Source organism: Patella vulgata, chromosome 2 (genome assembly GCF_932274485.2).
Source record: "Patella vulgata chromosome 2, xgPatVulg1.2, whole genome shotgun sequence".
Classification (NCBI taxonomy): Eukaryota; Metazoa; Mollusca; class Gastropoda; family Patellidae; genus Patella; species Patella vulgata.
This window is the reverse complement of record NC_065880.2, coordinates 55,920,602-55,938,499: the sequence shown is the minus strand read 5'-3', so window position 1 is coordinate 55,938,499 and position 17,898 is coordinate 55,920,602. Positions and strand designations below refer to the sequence as shown.

General features: G+C 34.8%; 1 protein-coding gene across 2 annotated transcripts; it reads right to left on the bottom strand.

The window, feature by feature from the left end:
* Positions 1-4,029: 4,029 nt before the first annotated feature.
* Positions 4,030-17,296, bottom strand: LOC126811235 (vacuolar protein sorting-associated protein VTA1 homolog). Of its 2 annotated transcripts, XM_050536812.2 has the most exons (8): positions 17,153-17,296; positions 12,135-12,229; positions 11,795-11,922; positions 11,466-11,541; positions 10,862-10,970; positions 7,093-7,353; positions 6,596-6,790; positions 4,030-4,513 (listed from the first exon to the last, which is right to left on the bottom strand). In XM_050536812.2, exons 1-7 carry the CDS (start codon positions 17,259-17,261, stop codon positions 6,645-6,647), a joined length of 924 nt encoding a protein of 307 aa, XP_050392769.1. In that variant the 5' UTR covers positions 17,262-17,296; the 3' UTR covers positions 4,030-4,513; positions 6,596-6,644. The 2 variants fall into 2 exon arrangements, with proteins under 2 accessions (XP_050392769.1, XP_050392768.1); XM_050536811.2 differs by having other exon boundaries at positions 4,030-6,790.
* Between the last annotated feature and the right edge of the window lie 602 nt (positions 17,297-17,898).

Below are 17,898 nucleotides of genomic sequence, written 5' to 3'. Positions count from 1 at the left end.
AGTGAGAGCTTGTAGCACAGTACGTGCCATGCTAAATATACGAGCTTATGCCATACGTTGGGCTATGGTGAAAATTTTGCCCGGATTACAGCCTTATAACTTATATTTCGAATTCCAACTGTCAATGGTTCTTTTGAGTGCAGACCAATGTGTACACAAACCCCCGATTTTCAGTCCCATTTGAACGACTAGACACTGTCCTTGCAAAGCCCCTCGTCCAGCATCACTGGGAAAACTGCGCCGAAAATCCGAATGAACACCGGGAGCGAACCCGAGTGCTCCTGGTTAGAGTAAGCAATGAATTATAACAATATTGTTTCTTTACATAAAACCATAGTTACTATACTTGTAACGTTAAACTGTGTGTTTAAAGTTACAATTGATACAGTCTAAGACTCCTTACGCAAGTTCAAATAGGTTCAAACGCACAATTGTCAACACATACGTGCAGTACTGTTTTGGGTCAGTTTATGTGTAAATTAAGGGAGCTATACGCCAGTAACCTTTTTGTAGTCATTTCACTAAAAAATTGCGCAAAGGAACTCTGTAGGACGAGCCACTACTGTGGCTGGAGTAAGGCGGAAGACATCAGTAGTGGAACCATTTCTAATAAAACCATTGCGTTTCCATCAAAATTTTCATCAATTTAAAAAAGTTCCGAAACTCAGATTTCCTCTATAAAAACTTGAACAGCATGTGCGATATTAACTGTTATAGTTGCTGATTTAATTAACCACCTCGCCCTGTAGAAAGAATGCGTGTCAGATAATCTTGACGCCCTTGGCAACAATAGATTATTTAAAAATTATAAATTAATAACTACTCTCAATTTATCATACTTTAAGTGACAGGTGTACAAGCCTTGCCTTAAAGATGTATCTTTCTAAACCTACGCAATGGGTTGCTTGAATAAACATTGGGATAGTTTACAATTCAGTCTAAAAGTGATTACGCGTTTACAATATAACGAAACAGGAGTACATTCATCTTGAAAGAAAATCAATTATGTGATTCCACCTGTATAAAAAAAACCCCTCTAAATCACAAGTAAATTGTAAGAATCAATAACCAGCGGCTGCCAGGCAGGATACGCCCACATTTTCGAGAGATGAATAGAGAACAAGCTAAAAAGAAAGTGATTTTTCCTACAATCAAGGGCCATAATTCAGGAAATTACGATTCGATATGCGCAAATATCGAAGGAACCGAGATCTTTTGGGGATAAACCTATATTTCAAGTTTCGTCAAAATCGGATAAGAATTGTGACCTGTAGAGAGTCCACAAACAATTGTGGATGGACTGACGGACGGACGGACAGACATACGGACGTCCGGACGGACAGGGGCGACGACAATATACGTCCACATGAAAATGTGGGCGTATAAAAATGGTCTAAATGCATAATATTATTGTAATATGAGTGTATATAAAGTGATTTCCATTCAATTTTTCGAAAAATTATTGTCATTTCTAATCAATTATGTTCGGTGAAATACGTGAATAATCCAAATTGAACGACAGTCGTTTACGACTGTTTAGTCCATTCTAAGTTCTTTTATTGTTATTTTGTCGTTTGTTAATCAGCCATTACTAATTACTTCCCCATTGTCTTAGTATATGGTTTGTTTTTTTGTTCTATACAAATGGCGCCCGAAACCAGAGAGTACACAACCCGTGTACTGATTTTAAAATGTTCACTGTGTCTTAGCTAAATACTGGATATTAGGATCTCATAATTTCACGAATAGATAATAAAATCAATATTGATTCAAACTGAATGCATAGATGACAGAAATTGTCTATGGACAGCGGCATTTCTTCATCGAAATCCAAATGTGAAGGGTTCTTTATGTGCACGCCAATGTGTACACGGGAGCTTGTGTTTTTGCCCCATCTACACAGCTAGACATGGTCCTCCATCCTGCACTACCGACAGGAAGAAACCATGCTGCGAAATCCCGGGGAACTGCCTTGACCAACACCAGGATCAGTGTTTCTTATTGAGAGGAGCATGGCAGACAACCCGGCATCACGACATTTTAACCGGCCAGTACATTTTTAAGCGACAATACATTTTTAATGTCGTGTAGTTGGGTGAAAATGTCGTATTGGGTTAAAATGTAGTGATGTCGGGTTAAAATGTTGTGATGTCGTGTGACATAACGACATGATACTAATCAGCCACCATATCCTTCGAAGAAAGCAGGGAACTATTAAATAGTCCAGGCAAGATAGCATAAGTGTGAGAAGTAGCTGCAATAGAAATGCTGACCACGGTTTATGGTCGGACTAGAAGTATAATATCATCCCCCCAAAAAGTCACAGTCCGAAATCCGTGCCCAAATGGGTCAAATTGACCAAAATCCCAAACGGCCGCTGGTTTTGGCTTGTAAATTCCGATTTCCACCCAATTATCATAACATAATCCAGTTTGGTATCAAAATATACGTTTTCGGGGTAACTGAATCCATTTCCATACGTGGCAAATTTATTTCACAAAATGATTCAAATGTTGAGACAGATGGATACAGTATCGCCTCTTTGTCAGATATGCAGTGAACCATTTGATAATGAACTGCCCACCATCATTCCGAAAATGATGGAGAGATAAAGGGTATTGGAGGCTGAGAATAATGACCCAATTAAGATCCCTGGCCTAAGTTCAATAAGGATCGGATATATCAATTTTAATGGCAGAGAATTTAGGACAGAGTAAAACTTATAATCTTTGAATGGCATTTAGCGATTGAACATAATATAACACAACACAGTTCTATGGATAACAATCACTATATCGACAAGTATTCACTGGTCGTTATCAAGCATACTTTTACAAATGAGGAAAAAATTGTGACAGTGTTATATATAGACTAAGTCCGACAATGATCCAAGGGCGTCCTAGGGCCTTCAATTAAATGTAGGAAGACCAAAATTGATTCAGCTACCCCGAAAGGACATATTTTGATACAAAACTCGATAATATTATAATAAGTGGATAAAAATTGGCATTTTCCAGTCAAAACTGGCGGCCATTTTGGATTTTTGCCAATTTGAACCATTTGGGTACGGATATCGGACTAACTTTTTTTGGGGGTGATAATAATATACGTCTAGACCTACCATAAACCGTGGTCGGCATTAATTCCATTGCAGCAACTGCCCGGAATGGTGCAAAATTGAGTTAAAATGCCTTGACTAATTTCGATAATGAGCATTTTCGGCTCAGGTTAAGCTGAGTGATAGGCAATTAAATTGGTCGAGACTTTGGAACTCTACAACTTTGATTCTAATTGAGTGAGACTTGCTGTATATCATTACATCAATACCTGGACTAAGTTCAATAATGCGCATTAGCTATAGTTTCATTACATCAGTACCTTGACTAAGTTCAATAATGAACAATTCCTGCCTGGCTGTTTTGGGACATTAAACTTTGATTCTAATTGATTGAGAATGGTGAAACTTGGTGTATAGTTTCATTACATCAAACTCAGAGTATAGTTTCAGTACATCATTACCATGACTAAGTTCATTGATGAGCAATTTGATTGGTCGAGACTTTTGAGCTCGACAACTTTGATACTAATTGAGTGAGAATGCTCACATTGGGCACTGATAAGCAAAATTATCGATGCTTTATTAAAAGATAAATATGTAATTAAAAATTTTGTGTTATCTATATTAATCACTTTTTCAATTGGCCGGACATCAGCTTCAGCGATGGCTTGTTCAGTTTGTCATTGAAATACAGACCAGTAAAGTCCCAAATAGAATTCATATCAATATTAAGATACATGTATGTTTCACAGAGGAAGAGATAGATGTAGGCCTGAATACAACTCGCCTTACTGTAGAGATAGAAATAATCATAGTGTGGGGTAGCATCTAGAGCATAGTTTCCCGACCATTGGCCTGTAGAAAACACCTTGTTGTCTGCATGGGATCCTTCGAACAAAAACGGGTACAAGAACTTGGTGATTTAAATTTTACCATTACTTAGATTAAATTACAAAATACATACTGTCTAATTTGTTTCATAATTTAATTTTTCAAATTTAAGTGAAAAGCCCTAACGCAACTAATATGGGAAATCTCGACAAAATGCTGACTTCCCCTTGCCATGATATTTGTATAATAAGCACAAACAATAAAATTAGATGTTAATAATGTATTTTTTAAATACATATATATATGTATATATATATATTGACCAATAATGTACATTAACTGATTAACTATACATTCAACATAAAATCATTATTGTATAGATTCTAACATAATAGAAAAACTTAATGGATAACACTATTTTCACACTCACAAATTACAACAAGTTTTCTTTCTTACTTGTACCTGCTACTTGTATTGATTATCTATAAAACAAGGATGTTATTTAATATTCCATGCAAGATTAATAGAATTCTAGGAATAGCTTATGTTCATTCTGTACCTTTTGTTTTTTCGGTCTGATCCTTGTCAGTTTGAAGGCTGTAAGAAATATCCAGGAAAGCGTATCTGCAATATAACATCAGTATATTAATATTTCATATATTTACATCTTAATAATACAAAAACAAACAGTGACATATCAATAACAAAATAGTATAAAAACATTTATCAAAGCTGACAGTACTATTATAAAATAACTAGGAACAAAGGGAGATAACTATAATTATACATCTGGAGGCAGACCACCATTAATTTCCTCATTAAATTTAATGGCAATTCTGGTCTCTTTGCCCGGCTCTAACTATTGCCCAAATTTTTGTTGGGCTGAAGTCTCTCCACTACAGACATAGCAATGAATGGAATTGTCTTTGCTCAAAAGTGTATAGGGTTGACCACTGAAATTTTGAGTTACACATACTTGAAGTAGCATATTATATATATCTGCTGTATATATGAACTTGGTTACCCTTCAACCTCTAAACCATGAATATTGACCAAACCCTAGCAGAAAATGTGAATTCAAACTCTCTTTAATTCTAGACCCAAAATTCAACAAAAATTGCCATTCAAAAGGGGAGAAATTGGAGAGAGAGAATTGCTATATATATGGTGGTTTGCCTCCATCCAGTTTATTCTAACGAGTTAATATTCAAAATATTTCAGAGGTCATTTAACGACCACCGATTTGGCTGATTTATCTAATTGCAAGATATATAATTTAAACATACATTATGCAAGAGCTAAATCTGCCTACTGCAGGTCTTTCCATTTGACATTAATTAACTTATCCAGACCATAACCAACTCTCGATGTCATCGCCAGCCTGCGATATGTACTCGATTATGCTCATTCATGATTAAATCAAGAAATGGATAAACGAGACTATGTATCTTATCGTACCAACTTTAGTAATGATGATCAAGGCTAGGTCCAAAGTTCAATCGCTAAATTCTCGGTTCAGAGTGGATCAATTTGAATGAAATTTTCAGCAAATTCCCTTTACAATATCTAGTTTTTAACTATTATAGTGAGAACTGCCAGTTCTTTATCTAATCTCCCATAATATATCTTTAATGATCTGTAAATTCAAACTGCCTAGGAGTTGTTTGATATTTGTCTGATCTAAATCCTAAATATAAACATGGTCAAGTGAATGCAATATATAACTATCTCTACGGTATTACATATTCTCAGCCATATTGTTAGCCCATCCATTTATAATTTAACCAATGCATTAGTTTGCCTCAATAGATATACAGATGTAACAATAATTGGAATAACAGGATACAGATTAAGTGTGATTTATAATCAGAATGTGAATAATTAGGATAGGCACTGAAACATATAGCAAACATAACTCTTAAATTATAGTTGACTGCTGCCTTAAAAGTTAACAGCTCCCTTCTGAGAAAGATGAATAAGAATATTATATAACACCCTCAATATCCCCAGTGATATCATTGATAAATATACCACTGGGGATACCAAGGATGATTACAGCATTCATTCATACAGGTGTATCCAACCAAAAATTACACAATTTTCACCAATTCTAAATTTGAACATACAGATTTTAATAATAAATATATTAGTATTCATTAAAAATAATACAGATTGTCTGATTTTTAGTTTAACAAGTAGGGTTGGTTTTTTATACTGTACACTGAATAATTTTTCTGTTTGTCTAACAAAGAATTGCTGTTAATATTTGACAAAGGATACAGCAGAGATTCAAGATTTTTTCAACATAGATACTTTGAATTAATAGGCCTATTGTATGTGCAGTAATATAACACATGCATTTCTTCAGTTCTGATAATAATAATACTATAAATATTAGACAATTTTTTTTTTTCAATCAGAAGTATAAAATGTAATACAGTCAATCTGTAATTTCTGTTTATCATTATAAGATATCAGTTATTTATATTACCAGTAATGAAAGATTGAATAAATATGCTTTACAAACTTCATAATTTTTCAATGACTGAAAATTGAAAGACAATTATGATATGAACTAAGTTTTAAATTTACTGTTTGTTTCATCCATAAATAAAATGGCCATATTGAGTTTCAATTGTTACCCAGTCAAACTATTGAATATATTTTTAAAAAAGAACAAGTCTCCTCTACTAGAAGAAAGTATACCGTTGACTTTTGTATCACAGTTTTTATATCTCTTTTAACAACTTATCAATCACTCAGAACCTGTTGTTAGTAATTTTAATGCTTTGCTAAGGTTGTCTATAGCCGTTTTAGAATCTTCATACTGTAGAGCACTGCTGGCATATTTACATAACTTCATAGCCTTTTGGTACTGTGTTGCATTCAACTCCACACCAGCTGAAAAAAGTATATTCCTTTGTAGCTAATAACTTAAAACAGTATTTTCAAATCCATAAAGCTGTTTTTCTTCACAGACAAAGTCTTTTTTGGGTAATTTTCAAAAACCATTTGGGTTTTTTTTGGTGGGTTCAAATATCTTCTCACTTAGAATTAGCCAAATAGATCTAGATAGACAGGAATAAGGACATAATATGTCTTTTTAAGAAACATATTGATACCTCACAAGACAGAAGATGTGGGTGATTGTTTGGGTGAATATACTATTTTTAAGTAATTGTTGATTTTACTGAAGTGTTTACCTGGGTTAGGTGGAGGTGCCCATTGTGAATTGACATTAGGTTGAATAGGTGGATTAACAGGTGCATGAACAGCTCTAGGTACTTCTTGTGGAGTAGTTGGAGGAGCGTACGATCCAGCACCAGGATTATACATACTACCATCCATAGGATACTGTGATGGTCCAGGTAAATTCAAACCACCAGATGCAGATGGCCCGGATTGTGGCATCATGCCACCTCCCTGTTGTGGCACATGATCATCATAATTTGAACCACCTGATGCTAAAGAATATATTTATCTAATAAATCACATGAATTATTAAAACCAAATAACTCATAGAATAGTTCTATAAAATATATATTGACTTGATAATGAAAGATAGGTTGCCAGGCAACAAAACATACGCCCACAGCAGCTAAATCGTCCGAGCAGTCGACAAGGGTTGTCGCATATTTATTCTTTTGTAGGTAATTAGGGGAATTTAATAGACAATTTCATACAGATGACATTATAATTTTCATCGTTTGAGGGTTCACAAGGTTCTGAAAACTAAAACAAGGGCCGGAACTCTGGAAGTAATCTACAGAAATTGTTGAAATTCGACAGGCTTTTTCATTTTAATAATTCAAATAATGCATATAAATTTCATACAGATCGGATGATAACTTTTGTTGTTCAAACGTTCACAAAGTTCATCTAAGTAAAACAAGGGTTATAACTCTAGAAGTAATTCAGTCCTTCACGTTTAAAGACTCCTGCAAATTAGCTAAATCGCTCTCCTAAATATTGAGATTAATAAACTACTTTCAGTTTTTGTTTACTTTTAAATTGCATATATTCAAGATATCGGGAGCTTTTTATGGCTTCCGCACAATTTTATAAACGTGAAGGACTGGTAATTGACGGAAATTGCTGACATTCAATAGGCTTCTTCATTTCACTAATTTAAATGATGCATATGAATTTCATACAGATTAAGTGATAACTTTTGTCATTCAAGCGTTTACAAGATTCAACAAGGCTAAACAAGGGCCATAACTCTAGATGTAATCAACGGAAATTTGCTGAAACTCAATAGGCTTGTTCGTTTTTCTAATTTAAACGATACATATAAATTTCATACAGATCGGATAATAACTTTTGTCATTAGAACATTCACAAGGTACAATAAAGTGAAACAAGGGCCATAACTCACAGCATAATTAATGGAAATTGCTGAAATTCAATAGGCTTTTTCGTTTCACTAACTTAAATGATGCATATCAATTTCAAACAGATCGGATGATAAAGGTTGTCATTAGAGGGTTCACAACATTCAACAAAGTGAAACAAGGGCCATAACTCTAGATCTAATTAACGGAAATTGCGGAAATTCAAAAGGCTTTTTTGTTTTACTAATTTAAATGATGCATATAAATTTCATACAGATCGGTTGATAACTTTTGTCGTTAGAGCGTTCACAAGGTGCAACAAAGTGAAACAAGGGCCATAACTCCAGAAGACATTAACGGAAGTTATTGAAATTAAATAGGCTTCTTCATCTCACTAATGCAAACAACATATATCAATTTCAAAACAATCAGATGATAAATGTAGTCTGTAGAGTGTTCACAAGAAATTGTGGACGATGGACGGACGGACAGACGGCCAGGGGCGACGACAATATACGACCACATTTCCATGTGGGCGTATAAAAATTCATTGAAAATCAATATACTTGTTCGTCCCAAGATCTTAAACTCTGTATCAATCTGAAGTCAATCGGATGATAACTTTAGCCTTTAGAGCGTCACAAAGTGATCAAGGGTCATAACTTTGACAGTAATTATCGGAAATCGCTGAAAATCAATAGGCTTCTTCGTCTCATGACCTTAAACACTGTGTATAAATTTAAAGGCAATCGGATATTAACTTTGGCCTCTAGAGCGTCCAATAGATTTTTCAAAGTGATCAAGGGCCATAACTCTGGCAGTAATTATCAAAAATCGCTGAAAATCAATAGGCTTCTTCGTCTCATGATCTCAAGCACTGTGTATAAATTTAAGGTCAATCAGATATTAACTTTGACCTCTAGAGCATCCACAAGATTTTTCAAAGTGATCAAGGGCCATAATTCTGGCAGTAATTATCAGAAATTGCTGAAAATCAATAGGATTCTTCCTCTCATGACCTTAAACACTGTGTATAAATTTACGGTCAATCGGACATTAACTTTGACCTAGAGCGTCCACAGGATTTTTCAAAGTGATCAAGGGCCACAACTCTGACAGTAATTATCGGAAATCACTGAAAATCAATGGGCTTCTTCGTCTCATGACCTTAAACACGGTGTATAAATTTAAAGTCAATCGGATATTAACTTTGGCCTCTAGTGTGTCCAAAAGATTTTTCAAAGTGATCAAGGGTCATAACTCTGGCAGTAATTATCGGAAATCGCTGAAAATCAATAGGATTCTTCGTCTCATGACCTTAAGCACTGTGTATAAATTTAAGGTCAATCGAATATTAACTTTGACCTCTAGAGCATCCACAAGATTTTTCAAAGTAATCAAGGGCCATAATTCTGGCAGTAATTATTCGAAATCGCTGAAAATCAATAGGCTTCTTCGACTCATGACCTAAAACACTGTGTAAAGTCAATCGGATATTAACTTTGGCCTCTAGAGCATCCACAAGCAATTGTGGACGCCGGATCGACGGATGGAGGCGCCGACAATATACGACCACATTTCAATGTGGGCGTATAAAAATTGGATAAAAATTGTGACCTCTAGAGGGTCCATAACCTTTGAATTATGCATTGGCCGAGAAAGTTCATCAGGATTTTACGGCATGGTTTCCCCTTGTCAGTGGTGCAGAACGGAGGGCCTGACAAGGACAGCTGTCCAGTCTTTCGGATGATACGAAAAAAAACCCTGAGGTCCCGTGTTTACATTGGAATGCACATAAAAGATCCCTTGGCAGTTGGAATTCGATATAAGAGTAGGCGATAGTGCCGCTGCCCAGGCAAAATTTCCCTCATAGCACACTGTATGGCGTATGCCCGTCTTCATTAGCCCAGTATAGGAGCAGAACAGTAGGACGTTAAACCCCATTTCATTTCATTTCCTTTGAATTACATACTTATATACAATTTGCATACAAAGAGCAGCCATTTTGCCAGACAGTTTCATTTCTATTTTCGCGAAATTCCAATTCAACCTTCATTATGTTGGAATGGTGATCTAAACGGTTTTTAAAATCGGAAAAAAAAATTGTGACCTCTAGAGAATCCACAAGCTAAAAATGCGATTTTTCGACCAAGATCTTTGGGTTATAAACATGCATTTCAAGTTTCATCAAAATCGGATCAAAATTGTGACCTCTAGAGTGTCCACAAGCTAAAGACGCGATTTTTAGTACAATCAGGGGCCACAATCGATGAAGTTAAGGTCCGATATATGCCAGTATCGAAAGGAACCAAGATCTTAGGAAGATAGACCTATATTTCAAGTTTCGTTGAAATCGGATAAAAATTGTGACCTGTAGAGTGTCCACAAACAAATTGTGGACGGACAGACCAACAGGGGCGACCGCATAATATGTCCACATGAAAATGTGGGCGTATAATAACAACAAATTTATAATAATATGAGTAAGATGACTCTTCTAAAAAATAAACTGAAATAAAACCGGGATTTAATTTCCTACTGTTCTGCATTAAGTGAGCTGTTGAAAAACTTAAGCATGTTACACTTAATTTAATGTCCAGGACCTTTCTACGGGGGTAGAAAAACAAACTAAACTTACCATCATCCCCTTCTTCTGGTAAAGGACCTGGAGTTGGTGTTTCACCATTCTTTAAACAACGATGAATATAAGCTGCCTTCCATTTGGCATATTTTCTGTTTTTCTCAACCTGCATTAAAATTTACCACTTTATTATCTTCATTCAATAACAGTTGTATATTAACATGTTCATTCAAATCGAAATAAAACTCTTTAAAAGAGTTTATTATTGTTTATAATAAGGGTCACAAAAAATATATTATTTGTAAACAAACCAGCAGCTGCCAGGCAAGATACGCCCACATGCATTTCAAGTTTCATCAAAATCAGATGAAAATTGTGACCTCTAGAGTGTCCACAAGCTAAAAAGGTGATTTTTCGTACAATCAGGGGCCATAATCCATGAAATTTCGATCCGATACATGCCAATATCGAAAGGAACCGAGATCATTTGGAGATAAACCTATACTTCAAGTTTCGTCAAAATCGGATAAGAATTGTGACCTATAGAGTATCCACAAACAATGGTGGATGGACCGATGGACGGACAGACAGGGGTGACTTAAAAAACACAAGAATAAATCATTTTGGGTAGTTCTCAATAAAATCAAGTAAAAAGACATACATCATCAGAAAGCTCTCCAAAATTTGTAAGTACATCAAATAGCATGCCTGCTGTATAAAAAGATTTCACAACATTTCTGAAATTAAAAAGAAAAACAACCAACTATTTTAAGATTTAAAATCGTACTCCCCTTCCCCTTTTCAGAAATACAATTAAAACAAGTCTATACATGTTGCTTCTATAGAATGAATTAGATAGTCACAAATCAGTAAAATCAAACTGAATATGTAAGCATGAGTGGTAAAAATAAGGCAACTCATTGCTCATTGACCCATGATGGCATTTAAAATGTTCACACATTTAGTAACGAAAACCTGGGTGATACTAACTTGCTAAATCGCCCAGCCCTATCTTCATTATCAGCAAATAGGAAAACTTTTAGAGCATAATTCTCCACATGAGCTTGACCAACCATTTCATTATGTACAGCTTCGTTATCTATTAACTGTTGTTTTTTCTGAAAGGATAAAGTAACAAATTTATTCATAATATGCTTTTTAAAGCAAAGATTCAATGACATGACTATCACCAGAGTTGAGCTTTTTATAAAAACAGCTTTTTATAAGAAAAAACCTATTTAAAATTTAATTTATACAGAGGGCATTTTTAGTGGACTGCATAAAATATGTAACAAAATATGGTCTTAAAAGTTGAAAAAAAATCAAGTACCTTTTCAAGTAAATCCATCAAGGACACCAGAAAATGTTTACAATCTGGTGACTTTCTGTCAATGGTCATCCCTTTTTGCATTGCATATAACTGACCTAGAATATAACAAAAATGCATATACAAAATTAGATTTTTTTAAAGTTAATTTACTATTTTAAACTTTTCTACACATACATGTAACGTACATAGATTCAAGATTAGTCAAAAAAATTCTATAGAGGTTTAAAGTAGCTAAGTCTCTAACTCAATATCATCCAAAGTCTTCAACATTGAAAACACAAATTATTTGTCAATTTAAATCAACATTGATGTTGTGATCTTACCGGAAAAAGATCGGCTTCTGATATCCAATATTTAAGACAAAATAAACATTTTACTATTGGTACAAGAATCGTGTACAATAATGTGTTTCAGTCCCATTTGTAAATAGGGACTCGAAGAATGAGGCTAGACATATTCCACAAGTCATGTCAAACCGTGACGTCATTCTTATCTGAAAAGCATGCTTAATAAATACTATATCGACTGGAATAACCAGATGCTAGAGATTGCCATTCGATTGAGATTTCTGGCGTATTTCGCCGAATATAACTGATTTGAAATTAGAGTAAAAACAGAAACGATTCAATGTAAATCAGTTTATATGCATTCATATTACACATTATATGCGTTGCGACCCATTTGTGTCAATTTCTAGGTCCCAAATATTACCGATTTAGCTCCTTTAATGGTGTAATCTTTGAATTTATTTTATCATCATTTCATATTTTTAAGTGGGTATTCTTACAAAGTATAATGATCCTAGTGAACAGGCAAGTAATAATTTTTGGGCCGAACAGCGTTGATATTGGAGAAAATGAAAGAGAAACAGGTATGGTACAGAATGTTTGTCTTGATAACTATCATATTACAGTAAAATCTGTATGAGCAGCCACTCCATATCAGCGACGTCTCCTTGTAAGCGGTCACAATAAATTCACCCAATTGAAATTCTTTGGTTTCATCTCATTAATACCGGTAAATGATCACTCCTCTTAAGTGGCCAGCGGTCACTGTTTTAGTTATAAATTTATCAAAACATTGCTAATTCAATGGCCACTGTTGACACCATCCTGTCGAAGCGCCTCCGCCAATCCCATGAATAACAGTTAATTAATTATCGGACTCCCCACCGATAAGGTAAAAAGAACCGTGAAAATAACAATCAATTAGGGATTATCTGTTTATTAATCTTTTGTTTTTTTATTAAATTACAAACCCTGATAATTGTCTTCACACATAACAAAACATTGTTTGATATTGATTGAATGTACAGACAAAGCTGAGTTTTGTCACAATCATCTAGTTAGTATCTATTTTCCATTGCCGCTTTGTTTTCATAACGTAAGTTTTAGTGTCCCCTATATTACATGTACATAGGTAGTTACACCCCCTGAAAATCTCTGACAATTTCAGCGATAGCTTTTAAAAAAAAAAATTATTGGATTTTCTTCACAAAAATGGATAAATATTATCGAATACATAACAAAGGTAGGCAGTACTGGTAATATTAATGTTGGTACAAAATGACCCTGTTTACAGAATTTATATCAGGGATTTGAGTCAGAATTTTTGTTCCAAAAGCGGGTTTTAGTGACTGCCAAATTTACCGATGCAAGTATCAATGTTCGCTCTCAATGCATCAAAGTGTTAAATTTTACTTGATGTCAGCACTAACAAACACTGAGATTTTATTAAGAGGTCACTCCCATTAAATGTGGCCTGTCATGAGAACTTCCTTGAGACAGCTTGAGTGGCTGCACCTTCAATAGAAAGCTTGATCTCACTTTAATTCCGTACATCTTATCAAGCCCTTAACGTAATACCCCACATATTTCGGCACTAATTTCAATTGGGTACTGACCCAATCTGAAAGCCTATCACATTCCTTGATCATCACGAATACCAAGTCTCGCGCTTTCCAGCCAAAATGTCTACCTGTGATAATCAAGTGGCAAAGTTCAAGGTTCGTTCAATGTCAATGTTTCCATGGAGGTCGCCATATTTGATTTGAGTGTGTTTGTGTCACAACCTCTGATTGAATGCTACTGTTCACACGTCTGAGGTAAAGGGAGATGTCTAGATGTTGTAATACTCTTGGTCGTTGCTTCAGGAACATGGAGTGGCTGTTGAATTAACAGATTCTACTGTATTTGTTATTTTCCTGTACAAAAGTATGATTGCATAGCTTGGAATTGATTATGGGATGGAAAATAGCTTGTGGAGGGAACCTGTTTACTGTCGGCTTGTGTTCGTTGGTTCCTCTTTATTTTTTTCAAAATGGCTATTTTTACGGACCCGTAATCTAATAATGGTAGGTTATTTTTATGGCATTTCCCGTTGCGCATGCGCATCAGGAAAATGTTGAACTTTTACGGACCCGTAATCCCTATGACATATATGACGTCTATAATAACCTTATCAGTAGGCATGCGCACTTGGTTTTCCATATTCCAGAAAATGCCTGATCTGGCTGTTGGTCGGAAGTTTGATAGTTTTGAGGGTCTTTCGGCCTCAATAAACAAATAGGAAGTGCCGAACTTGGTTTGCCTAAGGCACTTATGGGAATAAAATTCTCAAAGTTCAACATTTTCTCAATGCGCATGCGCAACTGTCGATGGGAAGTGCCATAAAAATAGCCCACCAATATTGGATTACGGGTGACTCTGATTAAAATACAGATCTATATATTTCGTTTCGTTTTTTTATACTTTCGATGTCCTCTACTTTATGAAGATCTAACCAGTTGTAGTGGGAGGTCAAGTCATGGGTCATACGAGCGGCTTTTGACGTCAGGCATTTGATTAACCAATCAGTGTTTATGTTTCTAGTAGGATACCCACAGTTCCGTGCATTGCATGCCAAGAACTTGCCGCAACAGACCGTTTTATTGGTTAATCCCTCACATCAACCAGAACACAGGTGAGGCCGCGGTTAATTAATTGTCAGTTTCTCATGACCTGAGTTTGTGAAATATACACGCTACATGCGGTAATCATTGAGATGAAATTTAACTTTTTTTTTAGCTTAAATGCTGTTTCTATTTCAGCAATAACTAATGTCAGTTACTTGGTTGTTGAAAAACCAATGTTAACCAGTGTCCGCAATTTATTCACATTTATTAAATATTTTTATAGATTAAAATATCGGTTGCACAATAGCTGGGCATCGGAAGACTTGATCATAATACATGTAATAGGTCTAAATTATTAGTGATACGCTTCTAAGTTAATGGTTCGTTAATTCATTTATTCGTGGCATTTCATTTCTTTATCCGTCCTTACATTGATAGGCTACGAAATGACCTGTTCCAAACTGGTTGATGATTTGTTCTGACATAAATAATTAAAAGCATACCCTTGGATTTTTAAATACAAAATAAGTTAGATTATTTAACAGGCCAGTTAAAGAATTTACTACACATGTGGTCGTTTCTCTAGCCGTGAAGGAAGATAGTACCAATGCTATGGCAATAGCCCGTATGTTTACGCTTCAACTTTGAACCCATCATCGGCACATGGCATCATGATAATATAAATACTTTTATTATTTTGTCTATCTTAATTAAACTGATTACATTTATTTGTATCTTTGTGTCCTTTTGAGACTGTTTATATAGTGTTGTTAATAGAAATATCGTGAAAGGCGTGAAGCAGTGTCAACCAGTCGATATCTCATGTCATGATCGAGGCTATCTCATGGCTACAGTTCCGGGACCTTTGGTTGCTAGTCACGTAAATAAAATAATTTAGCAGGAATTAAAAGACATTTATATCTTTCTGTGAATTTTATTACAAATGACAAGTGCCTTATAGAGTATATATGTGGTCTTTGGTGAATGTTGTAGCTACCATTCCTTGGTATACCGTATGGATGACAGATATTATACGGCTTTATCACTTCCGGTTTTACGGATGGACTCTGTGCATTTTTTCACATTCTAGCCTACTTTACTTATCACTTACAGTGTCATGTTCATCGATAAATAGTGGAGTTTAATGCGTCAATTCATTGTTCATATTTAAAGGCAAACAAATATAGTTTTAATGGACAAATTTTGGACCTCACTAAATTTGACCAAATAATTATGGAAGTGCGTAATTATTACGGATGAAAACAGACATGCGGGCGGGTCATGAGAAACAAACAATTAATTTACCGCGGCCTTATATAACAACTCTTCGAGATCCTAAAGACAAGTAAAACGAAATTTTGAACAATAAAAATGAATCGAAATAGGAAATGTGTTTTACTCAGATTGTTAGGGGTCAGTATAAATAGCCATATTGTTTTTGGTTTTTTTTGTCAACAAACAAAAGAAATTGTCGCTTGCATCATGGGAGAGGGATTATATAGGCTTTGCCTGTTTCCTAATCCTAATATTCAATAAAATATTGTTTAAAAAAAAAAAAAAAAATCATCAGAAGATAGCTATAGTGATAGCTATGTCGCTAATATTTAAATTTGGGATCTAGAAATTGACACAAATGGGTCGCAACGCATATTGTAATGTAATATGAATGTGTTATGTATATAAACTGATTTACATTCAGTCGTTTCTGTTTTTACCCTAATTTCAAATCAGTTATGTTTGGCCAAAAGTCTCAATCGAATGGCAATTTTTAGCGTCTTGTTATTTCAGTCTACACCGATAGTATTTATTGCGCATGCTCTCCAGATAAGATTAAAGAATATTTATATGGTGTCACCATTTGACATGACTTGTGGAATATGTCTAGCCTCGATCTTCGAGTCCCGTGTTACAAATGGCGCTGGTAAAATGTTTATTTTGTCTTAAAAATTGGATATCAGAAGTCCATCTTTTCCCAGTAAGATCACAACATCAATGTTGATTTAAATTGAAAAGTCAAATAATTCGTGTTTTAAATGTCGAAGACTTTGGATGATAGCTACTTTAACGAAATAATCACTGAAAATGCAAATGAATACAAGAAAAAGATTATAAGTATAGTTCTTACAATAATATGCCACGACTTGATCGCGTTGTTCATGTTCTGTTGCTGTTTTTAAATAGTGTTGAATAGCTTTTAGTGCTGGGGGTAACGGAGGAAGTCCTGGAGTAGCCATATTGCCCAATATCAATCTTCTTGATCTCTAATATGAAGAGGTGAGTTGGAAGGGGGGGTAATGATAAACCATTTCGGATTCAGACCACACACAAGTAAACCTATTTCATCCACAGATATTACAGATAATAATATAATATAAGCTTCTAAGCCCAAAAATAACAAACTATTACTTTTCAATTAAAATGTTTAACTCGGTTCCTTATATGGAACTCCAGTAAAAAAAACCCACCACCAGTTATGTATCTATTTGGTTACCAGTTTTCATAAGGGTCTCATTTCACAACATTCGTACTGTGTGCTCTTCAACAAAATAACTGATATTATCAATGGCATAAATCATTACTATATACTTACACAAGTTTTGTGCCAGATAAATGCAAGTATACTGACATTTGTGTAAGCGTGTAAGTGTGACTTCCGGAATATGCCTCCTGTTCACTGTTCATGCATGGGTTCCAGTGACTTTTCAGCCAGGATACAAGCTTTATTTGGCCCTACTGCTTTGGTCAACTTTATGGTTATACATTAAGATAAGATAAGATAGATAAGATTTTATTGTATCAAGACATCCATTAAGGACGGCATACAATATGAACATGTATATAAAGATATAGTATAACAGATAATAGATATAT

Excerpts from the sequence above, each read along its gene's own strand:
- LOC126811235 (XM_050536811.2), bottom strand. The coding sequence starts at position 17,261 with ATGGCTACTCCAGGACTTCCTCCGTTACCCCCAGCACTAAAAGCTATT. Across the intron at positions 12,230-17,152 it reads TCAAGTCGTGGCATATTATT|GTCAGTTATATGCAATGCAA; the intron begins GTAAGAACTATA and ends GTTATATTCTAG. Across the intron at positions 7,354-10,861 it reads ACCAGAAGAAGGGGATGATG|CATCAGGTGGTTCAAATTAT; the intron begins GTAAGTTTAGTT and ends TATATTCTTTAG.